Source organism: Symphalangus syndactylus, chromosome 9, assembly GCF_028878055.3.
Source record: "Symphalangus syndactylus isolate Jambi chromosome 9, NHGRI_mSymSyn1-v2.1_pri, whole genome shotgun sequence".
Lineage (NCBI taxonomy): Eukaryota > Metazoa > Chordata > Mammalia > Primates > Hylobatidae > Symphalangus > Symphalangus syndactylus.
In genome coordinates, this window is record NC_072431.2 from 103,352,250 (window position 1) to 103,376,672 (window position 24,423).

A 24,423-nucleotide genomic window follows, 5' to 3' on the forward strand; every position below is an offset into this window, starting at 1 on the left:
TTTTGGTAGAAAGAATGAGAGAGGGAATAGAGGTTTGTTAGAGGCATCTTTTTATTGTTGCTTCAGTGCCAGCAAGCTGAATAAATATCTAAGGATGGACTCTGGTTCTATATAAAAGCATGCACAGTGAGAAGCCAAGAGCCACATTTATAGAGCTCAGATTGGTTTTTCTTCCCATGAAAGTGCTAAAGTCAGTCCATTATGTATAATGCTAAACCATTAAATATCAAAAAAGGCTAGTCCCCTTCTACCTCGAAATGCCAGCTTCACCCTCACAGGCGAGTATATTTCCTCAATAATTTTCCTCCCTTTTCTGTGATTTTGATGCCTCTTCTTACCCACGATATTCCTCACCTTCCTCCCCGGCTGCACAGCATTGGAACCACCAGAGGCCCTCTCAGACGCCTTCAGGAGGACACCCCCTTGAATGGTAGAAAGGCACCACGGGCACCTTTGCTGCTCCAAATATTCTTCTAGTGCTGAGAAAATCTTTTCTTCTAGTCCCCCTGGATGAGAGATCGGGAGCCATGGGGATTTGGGGGAATTGGTGGAACCAAGGGGTCCTCTCAGTAAAGAAAAGCTCTGCGGTTTTGGCGGAGCCGGGTGAACTGCTGTGGGATTTGTCTAGAAAGGGAGCAGCCGCGGCGGCTGGTAATTTCTGGAGGTGGAAATCAACAATCGGCATTTTCGCTTAAAAAACAAAACACCAATAACAAACCGACAAATAAAAACCTTCCGCCAGTATAAATTATTATTTTAAAATAATCTCGCCTACGCTTGCACCAAAGCCAGTCCTTTGGATTTCAGCAGAGCGGCCTGAGGCTGGGGCACCGACCTTCTGCGTGCCAGGACGCGGGACCTTCGTCTTGAGGTCGGAGCCCCACTTCTGCCCGCTGAGGCCCGCGGCCCAGGAGCCACGTATCGGGGCGGATAGAGGCCCTGGCCGGAACGAAGCTCCCGCCCCAGATCTCCCTGGGCTCCCGCGGCTCCTCAGGTCCGGTCCCCGCGTTTTGCCCGGCAGGGTCTTGGCGCCAGTGGAAAGGTACGCAGTCTGGGCGCCCCAGCCCTTGCTCGGGCGCCCTCGGTCCCCTTGGCCCAGAGAATCCCTTCCCCCGGCAGGTTCTCACGGAAAGCTGGCCTTCCCGGCAGCTGGCTTAGCTGAGAAGGCGGTGAGAGTCGCGTCAGCAGTTTGGAGGAGAAAGTGCGGGTTGATTATTGACTCACGCCTTCTTTCTTCAAATGCCACATCCGACCGGGCGGGTTTGAAGAGAAAATGCCGCCGAACGGATTTTTGCGGCTGGCTCTCACCTCCTACGCGGCCGGCTCCCCCTTTCAAGTTGCTCTGCAATATGCCATAAGGAGCTAGTGTTTGCTGTTTTGTGCTCTGTTTACAGCTTTGGGGCGCTGAGTCATAAATCTTGCCCAGCCATAAATGACAAAAACCATTGGTATGCATGAGGCCACCCTGGCCCGGAGTGCTTTTTGATTTCTCCCTTTTCCCCTGGCTTTGTTTTTGCTCTAAGGTGACACTTTGGCTCCTTGACAGTTTAAACATACTACTTATATTTTTAACACCTTCCTTTGAGAAGGACCCGCCATTGACGCCTTGGGATTGCAGCAAAAGAGAGAAATCTCCATTTCTCTCTTTTTGCCACACTCATAACCCTTGCAGAGTTTGCTTCTGAAGCTGGGAGCAAAGGAGGCTTTAGGAGGAAAATCATCCTCTTTCAAGTTGTGGCAATATTACCAGGCAAATTCGGGCCTTTCTTTTGCTCAGCTCAGCGTTACTCCATCCCACTAATGAGGAAAATATGTATATATATATGAATCCGTTTGAGAAACCACATATTCCTCTGCCCTGCATATGTGTGTGTGTGTGTGTGTGTGTGTATAGTCGGTTTCTGTTGGGGTCAGTGCTTTCTCTGTCTTCCTTGTGGGTAAGCTGCGTGTCTGCATTCTGAAATGGGCACACGAGCCCTGGAGATCCGCGTTTCTAAACACCCTTGTGTGTACCTGAGCCCAGAGCATCCCATTTCACTGCTGGAACAAGTGCCTGTCTCTCCCAGGACATTTCCCTCCTGGCTGCTAGGATGTCAGCAGTTTCTGCCTAAAAATTTAACCAAAGAGAGCCCAGTTGGCTCTTGGGGGTCTCCAGAGAAAAGCCTTATCCCAGCTCCCCACACCCCCACCCAAAGATCTGTTTGGGAGTTGCAGGTGAAGTAAACTGGGCAAAGTCTGGGAAACTCACTTTTCTTGGTTCTCTTTCCCCTCACCCCACAACTGGAAGTGTCCAGGGCAGAGGAATACGTGGTTTCTCAAACGAATTCCTAAGAAATAGAGCCCAGCAAGAGAGCCCCTTTGTGAGAGCCGTTTGTCCTCATTAGCATAATTTTCCTGGACTTTCGTGACGCCTGGGAGCAGGAGAGGGAGGGTGTTGGGGGGTGGGGGGAGGCTGCCCTCCTCCCGCCACCGCCGAGCTCCCCTTCTCCCTCCGGTCCCTCCCCTCGCCTCAGCCCCATCCCCCACACCGACCCGCGCTTCCCCAGCCGCCTTGGTCTCCCCTCCCGCCCGCCCCAGCACCCCCCACCGCACCCCCGGAACAGACGCTGCTCCGCGTGTAATATTCATAAGAAACATACCCAAGTCGGTGCCACTAGCCCAGGCAGAGCCCGGCGCCGCACTAGCGCTTATCTCCGGGCCGCGGCTGCTGCCCTCGGGAAGGGCAGGGGGCGGGGGTGTGGGGGAGGGGTGGGTGGGTGGGGTGGGTGGGAGGGGGGTCCAAGCCGCCCCAGTCGGCCCTGGGCGAGCCGTGCTGGAGCAGCGAGGCGGCCACGCTCTGCGCGGCGGTGACCGGGCCTCCAGCCCGCCTGCCGTCTCGGCTGATGCTGAGGGTCAGTGCCCATCCCACGCCGAGGGGACCTGGCCGGGCCGCCGAGCCAGGCCGGGGGCCAGAGCCCGTGTCCGAGCCTGAGCCCGAGCCTGCGCTCGCGGCGCTCGTCAGAAGTTAAGGTAAGCAGGGCCGCAACCGGCCGCTCCCAGCGCTGAATGGCGGAGTTTACGTCTCGGTGATTTATGGCTGCAGACTTAAATCTCGGTTCAAGAAGAGTTCACAAGCCGGAGCTTCCTTCCCGGCAGTGACTGATACCCTTACACTTCGAGTTCAGGCCGCTTTCCCATCCCCGCCCCCACCTCTTGCCTCTCCCCTAGCCCAGCCTTAACTTTTCTGGGTTGCAGAGGGAAGGAGAGGTGGGCAGGGGACCCGGGGCCCCTATCCGACGAACCCGCTCAGATTTGGGGTGAGGGAAGGCTAACAAAGAGGAGAGAATGGGAAGAGGGAGCGATGTCTGAAGGACGGAGGTTGAATTTGGGCACATCTTCCAGAGAGACAATAGGGCTTGCTTCTTGCACTCAATTTAGCCTCTTCAACTCTCTTTCGGCTCTTTCACCTGGGGATTATTGTCCAGAAACAGATCTTTGTGGAGGAATCTCCTCTTATTCCCAGCCCTTGCTTGGCGGTACAAAGCAAAGTTTCCTGGCTGGCAAATCTCCAACTTCTTTACTAGGTTGCAAACTTTGGGGGCTGGGTTGGGGTGGGGGGTTATATGAGCTTCAAGGTGGTGGTCTGCTGACCTCAAATGATAGGAAGGATTTTGGTGGGATCCTAGAATCGAATTTATATTTTAAGTTTATGGGGGCTGTTGTATGCTCTTTGATTTTCAAAGATATTTTTGTTATTTTGCAAGACAATGCACAACTTGATAAAAAGGCTTAACTAAGTAGCAGGCTGTAATAACCTGTGATAATGGATTAGCAAGTCACTAGAAATATTGCATGTGCAAAATCGACTTAATTTTGTTTTATCTAATATCTTGCTGTTCGAGTGTCTAATTTTCTTAACCTGACATTTTATTTTACACAAGCTTGGTATCTAAAAAATTTATAATGGCAGACATTAACACTGCCAAATGTAATAGGAACTGTTTTCAGTAAAAGAAAAGGAAACTGATACATTAAATTACTATTCAGTTTTAAGTTTTACTTTATCCTTTATTTACTTTCAACCATGGTATGTGTAGCTTCCTATTTCCAAAAGAGAAACAATGCTCCAGGGCTCATGATCACTGACAATAACTCTGGATAAGGGATGCTGTAATTTTTAATTGAGGTTCTGGAAAATTAATTGTGCCTGTTTTGCAGATGTTGGTAAGATTGTTGGCTTAATAATAAAATCTAAAGGAGTCCATTATTAACAATCGAATTATAATCATCTACTGGTAGATGCAATACATTATCTTTTTTTTTTCTAGTTAACAAAGCATCTAATATTCCTGGAAAACTTGAATAACTCTGGGACTCAATATACACCGTTGGACTGAATGTTAACCATTTTCTTTTGAATTTGTTATAATTCTCTTAAGTGGTCAGAGGGACTAACATTCTGAGTGTGTGTGTGGGTGAATATTTGAAACTCACATGGAAGTTTTCTGTGCTGAGAACCAGAGGTTGACCATGCAATGGTTGAAAACAAAAAGAAAACAGATTTAACTTTTGCAAACTGCTTTCTAAATGAAAGAGGGTTGAGGAGGTTTTCAACTGCTTTTTAGATTTTCAGGGTTATTCTTTACTTGGTATTTATGAAGCAGGTAAACAGGCCAAGTAACAAAATAACAACAACAGCACACAAAGATCAGGAAACTCTGGCAGGATTTTATGGCTTGTGCTTCCATCCCTCGTCCGGAGCCAAATGACCCCCATACATCAAATTACATAGCAGTTTCTAAGACAGAACCTATTATCGTTAAGTTGGAAGGAGAGTTCAAGCTGTGGTCATGGAGATGAACGCTGGTTTTTCAGGTTCCTGGAGGGTTTTTTTTTTTCTCTAATCCATCATGTTTTAACAGGTAGAATTTGATAGTTGCCCCGAATAACAGCACCTCAGAAAGTCCAAGACAGGAGGTTCTGGGAACCTTCTGTAACTGGGGGAAAGAAGTAAAGAAGTGGGGGTGGCTTGCTGGAAAGTGCCTGAGAAACAGGGAGAGGAAAGGAGTAAAGAACTTTCCAGGATTTTAGTTGTGACTTGCTAGGTGGGGTGTTACTGTTGGTCCCTCCCTCTAAACACACAGACACACACACACACACACACACACGCAATGTGTTCCACACAAGGTTTTCCCTCCCCCCTTGGCTTGGCCACAAGGGGTTCATTTGGAGGAGGTGAGTCATATCCCCAACAAGGTGGATTAACTGCCTAACAAGCTCAGCTTCTGAAATCCAGCATGGTTGGATGGGGCAAATTGCCTGAAATTTTTTTGTGCAAACCTCTCTTGGGAGCAGGAAGGTCCAAGAAGGAGCTGGGTGGGAAGTTACCCCATCCCAGGGCTCTTTTGGCAAACATCAGTCCTAAAGCAGAGAAAACATTGGCGACCCAAGCTCCCCTTTGCCTCCTGGTTCCCTTCCCAAGATTCCCAGAGTGGAGGAGTCTTAGGCCCTCTGGAGGGGGCCAAGGAGCAGAAACTAAGCGACACCCCACGTTTCTTCTTCCCTGGAAAAGAAAGATCCCAGCCTTTTTCCTTTCTAGCTTATCAAGCCTTTCTCCTTTTGGACCCCGGCTCCTGAGAGTCAGCTTGCAGCCCTCACTCATTCTCCTTCTCCCCGGAAAATCCCCCAACTCCAGACGCAAGTTAAGCAAATATTTGTAGCTGCCAGTAAATTCCAGCGGTTTTTTATAGCGCGGCTCCCTGCGCTCGGGGCCAAGTCGTGCTGCTAAATATTGCTGACCACTTTTTCTTTTATGGCTTTCATGTCACTTAGCTATTGAGAGTAAGATGGATTTGCACGGAGCCCTCACCGCGCTGCGCTTCTCGCCCCACCAGGTCTGCGCGGGGCGGCCATTGGCGGCGGAGTGTCACGTGACCGCGGGGGCGTGCCAATGTGCGCCCTCACGGGTGTCAAACCCCTGTCAGAGTGTGCGATCAAGATCGTGAAACAACGCGATGCAAAAAGCGACCTACTACGACAGCTCGGCGATCTACGGTGGCTACCCCTACCAGGCAGCCAACGGGTTCGCTTATAATGCCAATCAGCAGCCGTACCCGGCGTCCGCCGCTTTGGGCGCCGACGGCGAGTACCACCGACCCGCCTGCTCCCTCCAGTCTCCCTCCAGCGCCGGGGGCCACCCCAAGGGACACGAACTGAGTGACGCGTGCCTGCGCACCCTGAGCGCCCCACCTAGCCAGCCTCCAAGCCTGGGCGAGCCGCCCCTGCACCCGCCGCCGCCCCAGGCCGCGCCCCCTGCCCCACAGCCGCCTCAGCCCCCACCTCAGCCCCCTGCACCTACCCCTGCCGCGCCCCCGCCTCCCTCTTCTGTCTCCCCTCCTCAGAATGCCAGCAACAACCCTACCCCTGCCAACGCGGCCAAGAGCCCCCTGCTCAACTCACCCACAGTGGCCAAACAAATCTTCCCCTGGATGAAAGAGTCTCGACAAAACACAAAGCAGAAAACCAGCAGCTCCAGCTCAGGTAAAGGAGTGCTTTCTGGAAGAGGGTTCTCTGGCCTGGCTCCCGGTCCCCAAGCTACTGCCCACGACATCCAGCACAGCCTAGGAGCGATGGAGCATATCTGGAATTCACTGCTCCCACACCACTGCCCACCAAAAAGGTTTTCAGAGTCTTTGCAACTTAGGGAGGTGATAGGCCTCTGTAGGCTAGAAAACACCAGAGACCTGCTGGAGTCCCTCTGGACTTCTCCAAGGGCAAGTAGGGTCTAGTGCAGTTGGAATCTCTTCTTGCTCCACTCTTGGAGTTAGGACCTCTGTGCAGAAACAACCTGAGCTCCACTGTCTATCTTTTTAGCACAGCTCTTCTAATGAAACAGTGACATCCTCCCCATACTGAAATGTGGCAGAATGAAAACAGGCCTAATCACCCTCCAAGACAGAATCAATGCTTTGCCTATAATCAGACCCAATTTTTGCTCCAGCAGATGGAGTGGCTGCCTTACCTCTGGGAAGACCCTACTCAGACTTAGCACAATGAAAGCAGCCAAAGATCTCCTGGGGGAGGGGGATGCAGACTTGTCATCCTAATGGGAACCACATGGGCCTCCTGGAAGCAGGCTCCAGTAGAGGAAAGGCCCCAGGCTTTAGGCTTCCTAGCATTTTGGTTACCTTTGCCCCTGCCTTCTCCAGTTGCCAGTGCCCTGCTCTGAGCCTGAGCATCTCGGACTTCCAGAGCTAGGATCTGGAGGGCCAGGGAACACAGAAGGGTACATGGTTAGTGGACAAAAGCTGGGGCAGGCTGCTTGATGACATAGGGAACCCTAAAGAATAGGACCTATTATGAAGGGCCTAGGCCTCCCCACCAGAAATACCTTCAATGGGATCTCTTCTTTGGGCAGAGAAGGCCTTCCAGTTTGAGGTTTCCAGTCTGCCCATCTCCTCTGGGTAGAGAGAAAAAAGTGACCAGTTGAAGCTACTGACTAATTATTGCTGGACAGTGTGGGAGGGAAATGAGTGTGTACATTAGGTTTCCCACATTTCAGTTACGGTGAAGGGAATGGAGATGCTGAGAGCGGCCCACAGGGAGGCTGTTGTCCGATAGGCCAAAGGGACCAGTAAATGGGTCAGAAAGTTAATAACTCTAAAAAGAAAATCCAGACCAGGAAGGCAAACCGGGGGTTCTACTTCTCTGTCCTTTCCCCCCGAGAAGCCTGTGATTTGCTCCTTGGCTGAATGAGGGAGTACCACTGTTTTACCCACCAGGAGAGGATAGCACCTAGTTCCTACTTCTCTCTGGGACCTGACAGATGCAGGAACCTTTGGGGCCTGGTGGAAGGAGGGGCCGGGCTGGGTCAGGGGCTGGGCGGGGCCGCGACAGCCCCTGACGCCGCTCTTCCTCTCTGTCCTCGCAGGCGAAAGCTGCGCTGGCGACAAGAGCCCGCCGGGGCAGGCTTCGTCCAAGCGCGCGCGCACGGCCTACACGAGCGCGCAGCTGGTGGAGCTGGAGAAAGAGTTCCACTTCAACCGCTACCTGTGCCGGCCGCGCCGGGTGGAGATGGCCAATCTGCTGAACCTCACTGAGCGCCAGATCAAGATCTGGTTCCAGAATCGCCGCATGAAGTACAAAAAGGATCAGAAGGGCAAGGGCATGCTAACGTCATCGGGGGGCCAGTCTCCAAGTCGCAGCCCCGTGCCCCCCGGCGCCGGTGGCTATCTGAACTCTATGCATTCGCTGGTCAACAGCGTTCCATATGAGCCTCAGTCGCCCCCGCCCTTCTCCAAGCCCCCCCAGGGTACCTACGGGCTGCCCCCCGCCTCCTACCCTGCGTCCCTGCCCAGCTGCGCACCCCCGCCACTCCCACAGAAGCGCTACACGGCGGCAGGGGCGGGCGCAGGGGGCACCCCCGATTATGACCCGCACGCTCATGGCCTGCAGGGCAACGGCAGCTATGGGACCCCACACATACAGGGAAGCCCCGTCTTCATGGGGGGCAGCTATGTGGAGCCCATGAGCAACTCCGGGCCAGCCCTCTTTGGTCTAACTCACCTCCCCCACGCTGCCTCGGGCGCCATGGACTATGGGGGCGCCGGGCCGCTGGGCAGTGGCCACCACCACGGGCCGGGGCCTGGGGAGCCGCACCCCACCTACACGGACCTTACCGCCCACCATCCTTCTCAGGGAAGAATTCAGGAAGCACCCAAGCTCACCCACCTGTGATGGTGGGCTCGGGGCTACGCGCCAGGAGAGTCCCCCCACCCACCTTTTTTCTTTGGTTGCTTTTTTTTTTTTTTTTTTAGGTTCTTCCTGCCCTTTCCTTCTTTCCTTCCTTTTCTCTCTTCTCCGCCCCGCACTCCGTTTCCCGGTTTCCCCCCTTATTGGTAAGGCGTTTTTATAGTTTATGTGACGTAGCAATCTTGGTTGCTGGAATGGCTGTATCATAGCGATATTTATCTCTTCCTGCTCCTCGATAGGCCACTGGCCCTGCACCCTTTACCTTCTCCACTTTTTGATCAGAAACAGGGTATATGAACAAATTTTCTAGTCGAGTTTTCAATGTGAATTTGTTCGTACATTATGGCTCCCGAGGGGAAGCGATTACTTTTTTTAATTTTTAATTTTTTTTTAAATTGCACTTCTTGTAAAGAGTGAGAAAAAAAATCAAAGGCGCTTTGAAACAGGGGCTCCCTGTGCAAGGATGACTAAGTGTACGTCTTTCCGTGTGTGTATGCTGGTGAACAGTCAGATTTATTTATATTTTTTTGCAAGCATTGAATAATCTAAGTTTTAAATATTATTTATCCCCATCCGTTCGTATTTATATTAAAGAAATTCTGTACCCTGATGGTTCAGAAGGGTTCTTGGGCCTTTTGTTCAATTGTGTATTGGCGTACTTAGAATTTTTTTTATTTGAAAGAGAAATATAATTCCTTTAAACGGTAATGATGCAATAAAACCAGAGAAGATCCAGCTTTTGAAAACAGTGATTTAGGTTTGTAACATCCGGCAAAACTGAAAAAAAAAAAAAATCTGTAAAGGCGAAAAATACTAGATTTGTTTTGAGAGTTCTACATTCCTTGCTGCTCACATTCTGAGAAACAAAAAGAAATAAAGTTTTTATTCTGAATAATATCCGTGTTAAGAAGGGGTTCTTTGGCAGAAGACGTGGGTCTGCGTGGAATTCAGGCTGAGGCGAGCCGGCAGAGCGGGCCAGGAGCAGCAGCCCTCGGGCTCCAGCATGGGGCCTGGCCAGGCTATTCGCCTGGAAGCTCGGCGAATTCTCAGGATGGCGGCTGGGGCTCCAGACGGCTGCGGCAGCTCTGGTAACGCCGTGCGGCGGGCCCGCTGGGCTGCCCGGTTCCCAGCTGCTGCGGAGGCAGGCTGAGGGCGCAGGGGCTGCCGAGTGCTGTGCACGGAAGAAACAAAGGCAGCCCGGCCCAAGGCGCAACGGGAGCGCACAGGTGCCCCGCGGCCCAGCCGGGGGATAACGCAGGGCGGTCTTCTGCTCCATGCTCTTCCTCGGGTGAAAGCTGACCAACTACCGCCTAAACCTCGGGATTAGCCAGCCGCGCAGAGGATGCCGAGCACTTTCCGGGAGCAATCGGACTCCTGGTCTCCTCTGGGGATGCTTCGCGGTCTATTATCGCGTCAGGAGGAAAGAATGGCTCCTAAAATCTGCACGCGGTGCGAAACCGTTTGAAAGGGACTGAGGCTCACCCGGGTCTCCAGCAAACGGAGGACTGAGCTGGGGAGAGTCACCCTGAGCCAGCCCTTCCCTGGACTGCCTGAATCCCAGCATTAGCTTCCTACTGAATGTAGTATTTGGCATTCTCTGAATTTATTTCCTCTCCTTCCCTCCCAGCTTTCTTTTTATGACCCCAGGGGGAGGGGGAGAGAGCAAGGAGATCGGTATCTTTGTAATAAAACTGCAATTTTATAAATACTTTTTTCATTTGATGCTATAGGAGCTAAATATTACATTTCCACTCCTGGATTTAAGATAGGGCTGCTTACTGACTGGCTGGTAGAGGCAAAAGAAGGCACAGTAAAGGGAAATATTTTCATCTTCAGATTTAAGGATTCCTCGAGAAAGGAATCAAATTCAGAAAATGCAAACCTCGGACCTGCATCCCCATCATCACCCCCTTCAGAGCTAGAAGTGAGGAACCGCTTTCGTCCAGGGATCAGGAGCATCGGATGTGAGAAATAAATCCCTATTCTCCCTGGATTGTATCCTTCAGAGGCAGAAGTGGAAAATGTCGCCATTTTGTTTGCAATCCAAAATATCCATCATCATGGCCTTTATCTTCCCCCTGTGAAGCTCTTTCAGATTATCCTTAGAAGCAGGCACTGGAGCCATTTCTGGGTACCTGCTGGGTCCCAACGAGCTGCTTTTAGAGAAACTCCTCACGGTTTAAGGAAAAGGCTCGGAGGATGCGAAGCCAGGCTGCTGTGGAGAGCTCAGTGTTTCTCTCACACCCAGAGATGCTTTCTCCATATCTGTCCTAAGGCTGTTGATATATATATCTCCTTTTTAAATAGTTTGGGCTATGGGAGAAATAGATTTCCTCTCCGCACCTCAACCTCTGTGCCAAAATATGGCGCACCTCAGAAATGCAGAGGCTGCAAAACCAGGCCTTGTGAGGACTAGGGCTTCCACCTTTTGGTCACGCTAAGCAGATACAGGAGTCTTCTTTTAAGTAATAAGTTCAGAGACACGTGTAAAATTACCTGGAAAAATAAGGAACAGCTAGGGGAGAGATTCACCTAAGGATGAAGATCCTTCAGGGATATCACTATTTGAACACGTTTCTGAAATCTACTCTTTAGCTGAGGGACGGATGGTTTGGAGGCTTCCTCCTTCCCCCAAGGCTAAGATTTTAAAATGAGGTTCTAATGTGATTTCCCGTATCTTACCAGTCAAGACATTCATTTTGGCTTTCAAAGAAAAAAGTATTGACTTCACCCCCCCAGTTTCCTAGATACTAAAAAGAAATCCTTATTAAAATATCTCATAAGTTAAAGTAATAGATTTGGGGAAGATTTCAGTGTTGAGTGGTCAAAGAAAAGGGTTTTCTTCCAGATGGTATTTGAATTAAGGCGGCTGAGGCAGCAGAAAGCTCTCACCCACGCAGCCCCTGACAAAGCCTCAGAGATATGGGGGCAGCGCTGCTCCCTCTCTGCACCCCCCGTTCCCTTAAGCCTGTAATATTTTCTGGTAAAAGCAGATGCCAAAAGCCGCCATCCCAGAGTCCGCAAAGCAACCTTCCTAAAAGGAGCCCTATAACGCTTTTCACTGCCAAAATATAGTTTTTAAAAGACTAGTTTTCCTTATTTACTTGCATTTCCTGCTCTCCTCTTTGCTCGGCCACATTTTATCTTGGAAGGAGCTGGAAGCTGAAATGTGTTCTTAAGGGCTAGAAGCTGTCAAGGCTTTTGGTGAGCAAGATTGATCGCGCCCAGACTTCCTTTGGAGCTTTGTTTGGAATAAAAGCAAGAAAACTAAAAAACCTCACATTTTCCAAAATAGCATCTCTATCTGCAAGGCAATGCTCTGGGCTGGTCAATGATATAGGCCACTTATATTTAATTTCCACCCCAAACCCTCTTTGATACTGGCCTCAGAGATGGGGTCCTGCCTTTTCTCCTTGGTTGGCCTTTCTTGTTTTCTACGTAGATTTTTCTCCCCCTCCAACTTCTCTCTCCCTGACCATCAGAATGATTTATTTTCCTGCCATTGATGCCTGCCAGCCTGGGGAAGTCTGATCAGTTAGTCTATTTCAAAGGAAGCAAAAGCGAATCACCATCCTCAGGGTTTAGGGGGGAAAAGAGGTACCTCCAGATCTACCTCTCAGGCTCCTCACCTCTTTCTGGCTTGGTGGATTTTTTAAAAATTATTTTTTGGTACCTAAAGGTGTTATCTTTTGAACCCTCTAGCACTGTCCAAGATGCGCTCAGTCTCAAGTCTCCGAATTGGAAAAAAGAGAATGAAGGAGAAGGAGAACCTTTATATTTCCTCCTTGGGTCGCCTCCTCTCCCCTGCAGTGCTGTTTCCCACAACAGAACCCGGAAGCAAACATCCCCCGTGCCCAAGGATCAGGAAGGTGTGGGAGGCAGTTCAGGCTGCCAGGGAGCACTCGCTGTATCTAAACTAACCAGCCCCCAACCAGAGCGACAAGGACAAGAAGAAGGGTAGAAAAAAAAGAGAGAGGGAGGGAGAGAGAGGAACAAGCATCTTCTCTTTCCCTGCTGGTAACTTCCAACAGACTTCCTGGAAATCGGAAATACTCACCGCACCCGAGCCCTACGGGTATGAAACCCAGAATGCCAGGAGCCGCACGCGCCTGCTCGGGGCGGCATTCTTTGGCTGGCCGCCGCCCTGGCTACGGGGATTTGGACACATGGACCTGGGGTTGTTGTGTCGCTTGGCACATGCATCTTTCTCCAGCCACTCCTGAGAAGTTGATGGCGCAGGAAGGTCGGGAAGCTTCGAGAGCCGCCTCCCGTTTTCCGCTTCCCGCCGGAGCCAGATGCAAAGCTGCCGTGGAATAGCCTGCTAACAATGGGCCCGGGGCGCAGACTCTGGGCTGGACACTGGGAGGGGGGCGAGAGGCTGAGGGAAGAAAGGGAGGCGGACAGAAGAGAAAGGGAGGGAGAAAGGGGCAGAAGAGGAAAAAGAGGGAAAGGGACAGACAGGAAGGAAAACAGACCGAGAGAGATCAGTTTTCAGATCCAGGAACTGCTTTTAGGAAAAGTGAAGGAGGAAAAGGGAAAGAAAAGGAAGACCCCCTCCCAACCAAAATCTTTCTTTTCTTCTCTCTTTTCTGTCTTCTCTTTCTCCATCTCTCCATCTCTCTCTTCTTCCCTCTCTCTTTATTCTTCCTCTCTCATCTCCTCTCTCCCTCTGCTCCTTTCTCCTGCTTTAACAGAACTTATGTGGCTGGGACGCAGGGCCCTCGGGTGTCAAAACTTTGAAGATTAATGGATTACTTTGTTAATGACTGCAGGCGTCAGACTGAGGTGCTTAAATGATTTGTGAGGTGCGAGGCGTCTTCCCGACAGTCCCAAACAATGCGCGGAGTGTGCGGGGGAGGCAGAGGACAGCCACCGGCGGGACCGACAGCAGGGCTTACACTCGCGCACATTCACACACACACACACTCCCAGGCGCACACACTAGATCCTTGCAGATCAGGAGGCGCGCAGGCACCCTCGCCCCCACGTACTCCGGGACATCCCCACCCACACCAACATATATGTATTTTTGCTCTGAAAAAAGTGTAAATAAAGCCTCGCTGGCCCCCAATGAGGCGTTCCTTCCCGACTTTTTTGGATCAATCAAACAGACAGTGGCTTCTTTTGATTAAAGCCCAAATTGTCATTGGGCAGAAGCAATCATGTGACAGCCAATTCGGTCCAATTTCAACCTTGTCTCCATGAATTCAATAGTTTAATAGTAGCGCGGTCCCCATACGGCTGTAATCAGTGAATTAGAAAAAAAACACCCTAGCAGCGATATTCTATGATAGATTTTTTTTCCTCTGCGCTCGCCTTTTTCCTAGGCCTTGCCCCCCCAAAGCCCCTCCAAAAGAGGGAACTTTTTCTCTGAGGGGGCTCCAAGGAGAAGGCCATGAATTACGAATTTGAGCGAGAGATTGGTTTTATCAATAGCCAGCCGTCGCTCGCTGAGTGCCTGACATCTTTTCCCCCTGTCGCTGATACATTTCAAAGTTCATCAATCAAGACCTCGACGCTTTCACACTCGACACTGATTCCTCCTCCTTTTGAGCAGACCATTCCCAGCCTGAATCCCGGCAGTAACCCTCGCCACGGCGCTGGCGGCCGCCCCAAGCCGAGCCCCGCGGGCAGCCGCGGCAGCCCGGTGCCCGCCGGCGCCCTGCAGCCGCCCGAGTACCCCTGGATGAAGGAGAAGAAGGCGGCCAAGAAAACCGCACTTCTGCCGGCCGCCGCAGCCGCCGCCGCCGCCGCCGCAGCCACCGGCCCTGCTTGCCTCAGCCACAAAGGTCAGTCCAAAGACTTGGCCCCAGGTCTCCGGGACCCTCTTCCTTCTCCGGGCTGCCCCGAGAGTGGCTGTGGGGGGAGGGGAGAGTGGGCTGAGAGAGAAGGAGTAGAGGGAGAGATGCTTGGTTGCCTTGTCCCTGCCCCTGTGGGTTCAGGAGTGGGTTTGATGGAGAGGAAAGGGGATCCTGCGCTCTACAATGAGACATATGTATTTTTAGGAAGTGGGGGAAAACTTTCCCGAACTTGTGTAATGTGGGATGATTTATTTGAGTTGGAACTGACCTCCTCCTGTCTAGTTGTCCTAGAGTTTGGCTTTTTGACAGTAATGAAGAGTGATAGATCGCTCTTGCTCAGCTAAGCAGCTGACGCATTAATTATAAATTGTGTTGTGGCTAATATAAAGTTTGCTCCCGGATGAAGAGGTTGGGGGGAGCCACAGGCATGAATTCGATAGAGGTGGAGGAGACGGGGTCTGCCCAGGCTGGGCTCCCAGGAAAGGCAGCACAATAGCTCCACTGCATCCAGGGGCGGCCATTTTGTTGCAGTTGATCTTTTCTGCTATATTTATTCTCCAGTGGAATAACCCCGCTCGGACCCCTCCACCTCCAACTGTGCGTGTGTCTCTTGTTGGTTTCCCTTTCCGCAGAATCCCTGGATATCGCCGATGGCAGCGGCGGGGGATCGCGGCGCCTGAGAACTGCTTATACCAACACACAGCTTCTAGAGCTGGAAAAAGAATTTCATTTCAACAAGTACCTTTGCAGACCCCGAAGGGTGGAGATTGCAGCGCTGCTGGATTTGACTGAGAGACAAGTGAAAGTGTGGTTTCAGAACCGGAGGATGAAGCACAAGAGGCAGACCCAGTGCAAGGAAAACCAAAACAGCGAAGGGAAATGTAAAAGCCTTGAGGACTCCGAGAAAGTAGAGGAGGACGAGGAAGAGAAGACGCTCTTTGAGCAAGCCCTTAGCGTCTCTGGGGCCCTTCTGGAGAGGGAAGGCTACACTTTTCAGCAAAATGCCCTCTCTCAGCAGCAGGCTCCCAATGGACACAATGGCGACTCCCAAAGTTTCCCAGTCTCGCCTTTAACCAGCAATGAGAAAAATCTGAAACATTTTCAGCACCAGTCACCCACTGTTCCCAACTGCTTGTCAACAATGGGCCAGAACTGTGGAGCTGGCCTAAACAATGACAGTCCTGAGGCCCTTGAGGTCCCCTCTTTGCAGGACTTTAACGTTTTCTCCACAGATTCCTGCCTGCAGCTTTCAGATGCAGTTTCACCCAGTTTGCCAGGTTCCCTCGACAGTCCCGTAGATATTTCAGCTGACAGCTTTGACTTTTTTACAGACACACTCACCACAATCGACTTGCAGCATCTGAATTACTAAAAACATTAAAGCAAAACAAAGCATCACAAAACAAAAACCCCTTTGACCAGGTGGTTTTGCCTTCTTTTATTTGGGAGTTTATTTTTTATTTTCTTCTTGACCTACCCCTTCCCTCCTTTAAGTGTTGAGGATTTTCTGTTTAGTGATTCCCTGACCCAGTTTCAAACAGAGCCATCTTTTACACATTATTTTGGAGTTTTAATTGTTTTAAACCTAACTCAACAACCCTTTATGTGATTCCTGAGAGCAGTATGAGGCCTGCAAGAAAGTGATCATATAATTGTATCTTCACTTTCTTTTTATTTTTGTATTACATTAGGATGCATTGTCATGCATATTTTTTGTAGAATAAATTCTCCTTTGCTATAAGTAGCTTTCTTATTTTTCTCCCCTTCTTTTTTCAAGGCTCATAACGGTTTCTTTTTCTTCTTTTAGTCTAACTTGGTAAATAAAATTCGTCACAATTTATCTTCTTTTTTCAATTTTAATACATTTATTAAGGCTGCATGTTCAAAGTCTTCAATGGACAGCAACAAAACAGAAAGTCAAAAAATGACTAGGGCTTCTAATAAGTGTTTTTTTTTCTTTTTTGCTTCTTCTTCTCCTCCTTCTTTTTAGAGGATTTGATTTTCAGTGCACAGGTTCAAGCCATAGATTTAAATTGGTAACACAGAATTGGGCAGTCTAAGATTTGGGCCAAGCCCAAGCTCTTGAAAGTGGAGAAATAAAGTGCCTACAGAAACCTCCAACTCCAGGAATGAGTAACATGGAGTTTCTTTAATAAGCTACCAGTCTCCAGGTCAATAACTAAGTTATCAACAATTCATTTATTTATACACTTTTGTTTCAAACATCCACATTTCAACCCCCTCCCCCATAAATCCCTCCACATTTTCAGTGTGGTTGATTAATCTCCCAGCTGTTGATGGGTTCAGGCAAAACAGACCTAAAAGATAGAGAAAAACAAAAATAAAACAAAACAGTGATTACTATCTGGAAAATGCACCCCAGAAAATGTTCTTTCCAATCCTCTGGTTCAGTCACTCTAGGATTCTTTTTTTTTTTTCAGGGTCAGAAAAATCAATATTTCATTCTTAAACCTGTTTACATGGCTAATAAAGGATCATTAATGCTTCGAAGTCAGGTTAGCAAGTTGAGATTTAAAATGGTGTGTTTCTACACCCTAGGTTATAAATTAACCCAGGTTCCAGAGAGAGAGAGAAAAGCACTTTAAATGAAATATCAATAAAATGTGATCTAGGGTGTGTCACTGGGTTGTTGCTTTTTCCCCCCTCCCTTGTCAGGTCTCCCCATGTTTATTTTTCCCTTTCTGAGCTCTCTTCTGATGCCTACTTACTTACTGTGAGAAAAGGCAGCATGTAAGCAACATGTGTGTGGGGCGGGTTGATTTAAGAACCTGGCTCTTAACAGCAAAGGCTTGGAAGTTCCAATGACAACGCGATGTTTCTTCATAGGTTTGCTCCCTACCTTCCCTCGCCCCTTCCTCCGCTAAATCCTAGCTGCGGCGGCGGAGTGTGGGTACTATGGCTGGTTTCCGGCCCCAAGCTTAGCGCGGAGCAGGGCGTCCCGGCCGCGGCCAGGGCTGCGCAGCTCCTGGATGCGATTCGTCCTACGCTCATAAATCAAACGCTTTCTATGAATGAGAATGTCATCAAAGAGATCAATTGCAGGAACACATGCACAAATAAAAATCCTCTTACGTTATTTGCCGGGGATCCCCGTCCGAAAGCATTAAGCTAGAAGGCGTTTAGTCATAATTCATTTTTATTGCTCTTTTAAAACAACAGCTTGGCTGAGCCGCGGATGCCATGAACAGTTCAGGGCCTCGGCGGCGTTTTGTCTCCTCCTTATTCCTTTCCTTTCTAGTATAAGAGCCCTGAAAGAGGCGTTTTGAGCCAAGAGAACCGCTTGTAGGCGATTATTTTAAGCGTAACCAAGCTCGCCTTTCACCTAGTCTCCCAAGGCGTTGAAAGAGACCAGCTCCAGTCTTGGGGCGCTGATCTACTTGCCTAGAGGGCCAAGGATCTCCTACTCGGTGGAACGGCCCCCAGAATTTCTTGGGGGAGGGGTGTGGGGAAAGAACCGAGCTACAGAATCCTAAGGGATAGAGGCCAGGGGAGGCTGCCTTTGTGTGCCGTTCCCGGAGAGCGGCGCTCTGGGCTGCCAGGCGAGGCATAGCCAGCCCGGCTGCGAGCGCCCGGCCTGCGGGGAGCCGGGAACAGTAAGCGGAGGAGGGCGGCCGCGGACCTGTGTGTCTGCGGGCTTGTGTGCGAGTGCAAGCTCGTGACCCCAAGAAAAACACTCCACTCAGGATGCCCCAGAAAAGAGGCCAGGAGAGAAGAAGAGAGGCTGAGGGAGAGCAGCGCCGAGGCAGCGAACTAGCGGAGAGAATGGCTCCTGCCGCGGTCGGCTTTGTGGCAGGCGCCCTGCAGCCGAGGGGGTCCTGCAAACCCAGGCTGAGGAGGGCAACCAAGGTACAGGAATGAGGCAGCGGGGGGAAATGTACCGACTTGCTCAGGCTTGGAGGGAGGATTGCTCGCATAGCCAGCACCGACCTCACATCCTGCCCCTTCTCCCACAGGAGCTCCTTCTCTCCCCGCCGCTGGAAGCTGGCTCTCCCAAGGAAGCTGCCTCCAGGAGGACCGCCTTGCCTTTCCTTCTTCAGTCGGAGGATTCCCAGGAGCCGAAACTGGGGCAGGGGTGGCTGCCCAACCCCAGAAAGTGGGTCTTTCCTGCCCGTGCTCCCTCTTAACCATGCTTGGGATGGATCAAAGTCACAGAGAAATACCATTCTGAAAGGAAATATTTGGGGAGAATGTTTCATTGTTACTGAGGGAGTCCAGCGTCAGCATGGGTTTTCTCTCTTGAGGGGACAGGTTTGTGGGAACTTCGGTACGTGGAGAACAGAATACAGAAGACTGAAAGGGTGACTGACATATTTGAAATGTACCTTCCTTGAAAAAAAAAAAAATCTTCCCTGTTCTAACAGGGGAGGAAAGGCTGAAGGGGAGTGGAAACCCCAAACCCACATACATTCATTCACTATAAATTTCATCTGATTCCAACATCGTACACATGGTTGGAGTAAAATTTATACAGCATTGCTTATAATTTATACAGCAAAGTTTCCTGGACGAGCTGTCGATTTCTCCTACCCAAGACTGCATCAATTCTTGGTCTCCGTTTGGCTTTTTCGCTCTACAAGCCCAGGGTTGACGTGAAACCTAATAGTAAACAACAACTTAACCACCTCAGCAGCCTCAGGGAAGTAGGGTGATGGGGAACAGGACCCCTGGCCTGGGATGACGCTCAGATTTGCATGTGTCTTTCTAGGGAAAGACTTGAAGGTTCTCATAAGCAACTACATAGTCAGTTGGAAAGGGGAGGAGGTGTCGTTGGGGTAAAGTGTCCCGTCCACCATCAGCCATCTGTCCACCGCCCCTCCCACCTGCCAGTCCCCACACCCACTCTAGACGTGCAGCAGAATGAGGAAGGTTATAAAAGGAAGCTCTCTCTCTCTTCTAACATTCCCCTCCAGAAAAAGAGGAACGCAACGGAGTTCAGCTACTTTGTTGGAGCTGTGGACCGGCCCTGTGAGGCCCATGCGGGAGCGCAGAGGCTCCTGCGTCTCGGGGCGCCGGCAGATGGCCTGCAGCGCACGGCCCGGCCCCCACGTTGGCCACGTCCGCCAGCGTCATCTCTCTCCCCCGCCTCCTACCCCTAAAAATCCGGCGGTCGAGTAGCTCCGCATCCCGGAGGGCTCCCGGTGAAAAACTGACTGGGAAAGAGAAAGGGCGGAGAGCGACGAGAGAGGGAAGGTGGGGAAAAAGAGCCCGGCCGCCCCCGGCCTTTTCCGGCGAGCTCTGAGTTTCCAGGGCTCATCCGTCCCCCCAAGTCGAATTACAGAAACTCCTCATTGCCATGCTAATGACGAGCGGGGGCTGTGGGGAGAGGGTTTCGGAGACCCTCCTGGAAGAAGGGAGGTTTCTTTTCTTGCCCTCGTCTCCTTCACACCCACCCAAGTTCCTCCCAGCCAACCCTCTGCACTCTTCCCTCTCCATTCCGAGCTTGAAGAGCCGGTGGCCCAGCCTCGCCCTCCGCCACGGTTCTATGCACTCCTCATAGCCCCACAGTCTCCCAGCCCAGCCTCAGAACAGAGGAGGGGGCCTGGGGACCCGGGGCGCGGTGTCAGCCGGATTCCCCGCCTTCCGGCTGGGCGCGCTCCGGGCTGGGCAGGCGTACTTGCGGCCACTCGGCGAGCTCTGGCCCACTGATTCCCGCCCCGAGAGAGCCGGGAGCCCTCTTCCCTTCTCACCTCTCGCCAGTTCATCTTTCAGTGCGAGGTGGGGAGGGGGCGGGAGCGGGGGACTCCTCCCAGCCCCCACCTCCCGGAGGCCTGGCGGGGCGGGCAGCGGAGTCGGGCGCGCGCAGAAGGCAGCCTTTGCTCTTCTTCGCTCCAGCACTCCAAATCGGCCTTTGCAGTAGCCGCAGCAGCTGCCGCCGCCTAGGCTGCCTGGGGGGGCGACTGCGCGTCACCTAGACGGCAGAGCGCCGGGGATTTAAATGCCACTGAAACGGTGATCCATCACCGCGGAAGCCGGCAAACTTTTGCAGGAGGCTCAGCCATTGGCTGACACCGTCACGTGCCCCTCCTCCAGCGTCCTCCGCCCTCCCGCCCCCCCTCTTGCGCACTGTACATTCATATCATTTTTCTTCTCTGGCCCCATGGAGGAAGTGAGAAAGTTGGCACAGTCACCCAGGGCTTCGCAGGACCAGGTCACTCAGTGACAGATGGACAATGCAAGAATGAACTCCTTCCTGGAATACCCCATCCTTAACAGTGGCGACTCGGGGACCTGCTCAGCCCGAGCCTACCCTTCGGACCATGGGATTACAACTTTCCAGTCGTGCGCGGTCAGTGCCAACAGCTGCGGCGGCGACGACCGCTTCCTAGTGGGCAGGGGGGCGCAGATCGGTTCGCCCCACCACCACCACCACCACCATCACCACCCCCAGCCGGCTACCTACCAGACTTCCGGGAACCTGGGGGTGTCCTACTCCCACTCGAGTTGTGGTCCAAGCTATGGCTCACAGAACTTCAGTGCGCCTTACAGCCCCTACGCGTTAAATCAGGAAGCAGACGTAAGTGGTGGGTACCCCCAGTGCGCTCCCGCTGTTTACTCTGGAAATCTCTCATCTCCCATGGTCCAGCATCACCACCACCACCAGGGTTATGCTGGGGGCGCGGTGGGCTCGCCTCAATACATTCACCACTCATATGGACAGGAGCACCAGAGCCTGGCCCTGGCTACGTATAATAACTCCTTGTCCCCTCTCCACGCCAGCCACCAAGAAGCCTGTCGCTCCCCTGCATCGGACACATCTTCTCCAGCGCAGACTTTTGACTGGATGAAAGTCAAAAGAAACCCTCCCAAAACAGGTCAGTCCTGCTGGTTGGTGGATGCTCCTTGATTAATCTGAAAGGAGCTGGTATGCTTAATTTCCGAGGAAATTAATAATAATCTTTTTTTTAAAGGCTTTTGTATCAGACTAGTGTTGTAGTGCATGGAGAGGGTGCCCAGAGGTGTTGGGGCAAAGAAGCCTCAGGGATTGGTGTGTTTTCAAGGATTTTATACATTTGGGAAGTAGGAAGTATGTGGGGGTGGTTATTGTGACGGTAGTGTTTTGTTAATATCTTAAGGCTCCATTAATCACCGGTCTGACCATGCTAATGGTTTACATCAGGTTAACACTTTACACCTCATCACTCACCCTCCACAGCCCGATTTGTGTTGAGTTCTTGATCTTTTCTTTACCTGAGTGTTGCCATGAAGCGTGTAGGGAATCTCAAGTCTATTTAAAAATTTTTACCTTTCCGTCTCATGGCTTCCCACTTTGCCCCAGGGAAAGTTGGAGAGTACGGCTACCTGGGTCAACCCAACGCGGTGCGCACCAACTTCACTACCAAGCAGCTCACGGAACTGGAGAAGGAGTTCCACTTCAACAAGTACCTGACGCGCGCCCGCAGGGTGGAGATCGCTGCATCCCTGCAGCTCAACGAGACCCAAGTGAAGATCTGGTTCCAGAACCGCCGAATGAAGCAAAAGAAACGTGAGAAAGAGGGTCTCTTGCCCATCTCTCCGGCCACCCCGCCAGGAAACGACGAGAAGGCCGAGGAATCCTCAGAGAAGTCCAGCTCTTCGCCCTGCGTTCCTTCCCCGGGGTCTTCTACCTCAGACACTCTGACTACCTCCCACTGAGGCGGCTCCAGCTCCACACAACAGCCCAGGCATCTCCTTGGGCTGGGACTTCTTACCTAAAGCACATGCTTAGCTTATCTTTCTTTCCATTTACAGTCTCTTTCTTCCTTTCTGATCCTATCTGGGGAGCTCCTGGCCAGGATAATATGTTTGCAGATAATTCTGGACCAGAGACTTGGTGCCAGGTTAACACCTTAATCCAGATTGGGTGCCAGCATACATTTTCTGGTGGGCCTTAACATCCCTCCTGCTTTTAGGAGAATTCACAGAACCTACTGTTCGTTTCAGATGACCTTTTGGAAAATAGTTCCCTTTGCCAACAGAAACATGCCAGAAGGAATCTTCTCATCTTTTATCTAACTATATGTACAGCTCTCCCTTCCCTTGTCCTTGAAAGTAGGATATAGTGAAAGGAGAGTCCAGGAGCTCAGGAAGAAGAGATGCACTATATGTTTACACAATTAATTCATCCCTTAATTTAAGTCATTTTCATGTGTGTGAGTTTGCTGGTTGTAAATATTTTGTCCTGAGAGATTTATCTTTATAAAGATTTTCTAGAAATGTTTAGGTTACTAAAACAGGGTGGGCAAACTCTCAAAACTGGTACAATTTTATAGGTGAAAGAACAAATTCCCTCATTTAAACCCAATCAGATGCCTCAGAGGGTAGCCTTGATTTGTTCTTACAGTTAAGAAGCCCTGCAGAGCACAAAGTTCAGAAACCTGGCTTCCTGTGCTAAGTCTTTCCCAATCCCTACCCCTTTCTTCTTGGGCCACCCTCTGTTTAAAATTTGTGCTGGGTTATTCAGAACCTAAAAGTATTATTCAAACCAACTTCTTCCTTCCACAGTTATCTTAGCTGGATATAATGTATTTTCAGCTCAGTTGTTAATGTGATGGATGGCACAATGAATGTATATTTTGTGTGATTCGTGAATAGTCTTTTGCATGTTGCACAATGTTTGATGTCCCCGAAGTACCACACTGAGTTCTATCGGTTATCCTTTGTGAGCCTATGATATTCCCCATTTCCTGTACAATCATGAACAGCTCTGAGATCCTGGAGTGATATGATTCAGAGCAGAGTTTACGGGTCTTAGGATGTCTGTAATAAATAAATATACTCAAGTTTCAGGTATGCTTAAGCATCCGTGTATTTGGCTGGGCTATAATTTGTTAATTCCTATGAAGTTGGCACATTTCATTAGGGAAAAGGGAGAAGGGTGGTAAATATTTTCAAAGAGATGGGCCTTTTCTTCAATAAAAGTTAATAACAGCTCCTTTATTATAATCAAAGCTCATAATGAAAAAAAGACTGATGAAGAAATTTATGAAGCAGATTATTTTTGAAACAAACATGGATACTTCCTGGGTCAAGTGCTAACCTTTTCACCTCCAACTGGATGTTGACGTATATATAAACAGAACTCCCTTCAAAAGCCAAAACTGTCTTCAGTCAGTCTTTCCTCACATCAGTGAACCAAGAGCTAAGAGATTCTCATTTAATTAGCTCCAGTATAAAGTTGTTGTGAGGAAGGGGCCCTTATTCCACTCCTCTTCCTTCTTTTTGGATTGTCAGGCAGAGTTCCGATATATTCCACCCTTGAAATGGAGCGTTTTTAGTAAACCCTTGCATCCCTTCCCCCATTCTTCCTGTCAACATCCATCCCTTCCTGTGGCTCTTCCCCCCTTCTTCCCCATCTCTGGGTTGCACATCTTATTCCCTTCTGATTCAGCTTTGATTTCATAGCCGTCATGGCTGTAAAGGATCCACAGTTCTAATTCCATGCCACATAACCCAGAAAAAAAAAGTCATTTTCTTCTCTGGGCTCAACAGGTACTTCCAGGTGAACTTGTGGAAGCTACCCTGAAGTCTTTCAATATCCAAGTTGTTTCTGACCAAGGTATGTATCTGCTCTCAAAAGAGGAAGCCAGCAAATGATAGAGTTCAAAGTGGCTCTCCTCCCAGACCTCTTTATTGCTTTCCTTTACTTTCACACATTTTTGGAGGCATTTTATTTAGCCCAACAGTACAGCAGAAAATTTACAGCATTGAAAGCAAACACAGACATATGACTTCCTTCCTCCCCAAAGGGTGTTTTACAAAGGATGGGCTGGAGGAGAAAAAACCTACAAAAATTTGGAATTTGCAGGCCGTCTAGAGCACTTGTGAGAATTCCTGCACTTCCCTGTCAAAGAAGAGAAGGCTGAACTTTGCGGTGCAGTTGCTGCGGCCATAT

General features: G+C 50.4%; 4 protein-coding genes and 1 long non-coding RNA gene across 10 annotated transcripts; 3 read left to right on the top strand and 2 right to left on the bottom strand.

Moving 5' to 3' along the window:
- Positions 1-4,706: 4,706 nt before the first annotated feature.
- LOC129490122 (uncharacterized) lies at positions 4,707-8,066 on the bottom strand. Its single transcript, XR_008660168.2, has 3 exons — positions 8,029-8,066; positions 7,370-7,438; positions 4,707-4,976 (listed from the first exon to the last, which is right to left on the bottom strand). It is a non-coding gene; the product is annotated as an uncharacterized lncRNA (long non-coding RNA).
- Positions 5,874-9,625, top strand: HOXA3 (homeobox A3). Its single transcript, XM_055293596.1, has 2 exons — positions 5,874-6,519; positions 7,910-9,625. Exons 1-2 carry the CDS (start codon positions 5,994-5,996, stop codon positions 8,713-8,715), a joined length of 1,332 nt encoding a protein of 443 aa, XP_055149571.1. The 5' UTR covers positions 5,874-5,993; the 3' UTR covers positions 8,716-9,625.
- Positions 9,626-13,942: 4,317 nt separating this feature from the next.
- HOXA2 (homeobox A2) lies at positions 13,943-16,275 on the top strand. Its single transcript, XM_055294467.1, has 2 exons — positions 13,943-14,519; positions 15,164-16,275. Exons 1-2 carry the CDS (start codon positions 14,126-14,128, stop codon positions 15,901-15,903), a joined length of 1,134 nt encoding a protein of 377 aa, XP_055150442.1. The 5' UTR covers positions 13,943-14,125; the 3' UTR covers positions 15,904-16,275.
- Positions 16,276-16,663: 388 nt separating this feature from the next.
- LOC129490593 (uncharacterized) lies at positions 16,664-20,534 on the bottom strand. Of its 5 annotated transcripts, XM_063608999.1 has the most exons (4): positions 20,240-20,534; positions 18,480-18,716; positions 17,392-17,557; positions 16,664-16,849 (listed from the first exon to the last, which is right to left on the bottom strand). In XM_063608999.1, the coding sequence occupies exons 2-3, from the start codon at positions 18,713-18,715 to the stop codon at positions 17,446-17,448; spliced, it is 348 nt and encodes a 115-aa protein (XP_063465069.1). In that variant the 5' UTR covers position 18,716; positions 20,240-20,534; the 3' UTR covers positions 16,664-16,849; positions 17,392-17,445. The 5 variants fall into 5 exon arrangements, with proteins under 5 accessions (XP_063465069.1, XP_063465070.1, XP_055150443.1 ...); XM_063609000.1 differs by lacking the exon at positions 17,392-17,557; XM_055294468.2 differs by having other exon boundaries at positions 17,392-19,702.
- A 31-nt stretch (positions 20,535-20,565) lies between these two features.
- On the top strand, positions 20,566-23,317 carry HOXA1 (homeobox A1). Of its 2 annotated transcripts, XM_055294470.2 has the most exons (3): positions 20,716-21,066; positions 21,270-21,364; positions 21,829-21,964. In XM_055294470.2, the coding sequence occupies exons 1-2, from the start codon at positions 20,716-20,718 to the stop codon at positions 21,327-21,329; spliced, it is 411 nt and encodes a 136-aa protein (XP_055150445.1). In that variant the 3' UTR covers positions 21,330-21,364; positions 21,829-21,964. The 2 variants fall into 2 exon arrangements, with proteins under 2 accessions (XP_055150444.1, XP_055150445.1); XM_055294469.2 differs by having other exon boundaries at positions 20,566-21,364; positions 21,829-23,317.
- The last annotated feature ends 1,106 nt before the right edge of the window (positions 23,318-24,423 follow it).

Bases quoted from the DNA above. Each gene is read 5' to 3' on its own strand.
- HOXA3 (XM_055293596.1), top strand. From the start codon at position 5,994: ATGCAAAAAGCGACCTACTACGACAGCTCGGCGATCTACGGTGGCTAC. The intron at 6,520-7,909 runs GTAAAGGAGTGC...CTGTCCTCGCAG, and splicing joins AACCAGCAGCTCCAGCTCAG to GCGAAAGCTGCGCTGGCGAC.
- HOXA2 (XM_055294467.1), top strand. From the start codon at position 14,126: ATGAATTACGAATTTGAGCGAGAGATTGGTTTTATCAATAGCCAGCCG. The intron at 14,520-15,163 runs GTCAGTCCAAAG...CCCTTTCCGCAG, and splicing joins TGCTTGCCTCAGCCACAAAG to AATCCCTGGATATCGCCGAT.
- LOC129490593 (XM_055294468.2), bottom strand. From the start codon at position 18,748: ATGAAACATTCTCCCCAAATATTTCCTTTCAGAATGGTATTTCTCTGT.
- HOXA1 (XM_055294469.2), top strand. From the start codon at position 20,716: ATGGACAATGCAAGAATGAACTCCTTCCTGGAATACCCCATCCTTAAC. The intron at 21,365-21,828 runs GTCAGTCCTGCT...ACTTTGCCCCAG, and splicing joins AAGAAACCCTCCCAAAACAG to GGAAAGTTGGAGAGTACGGC.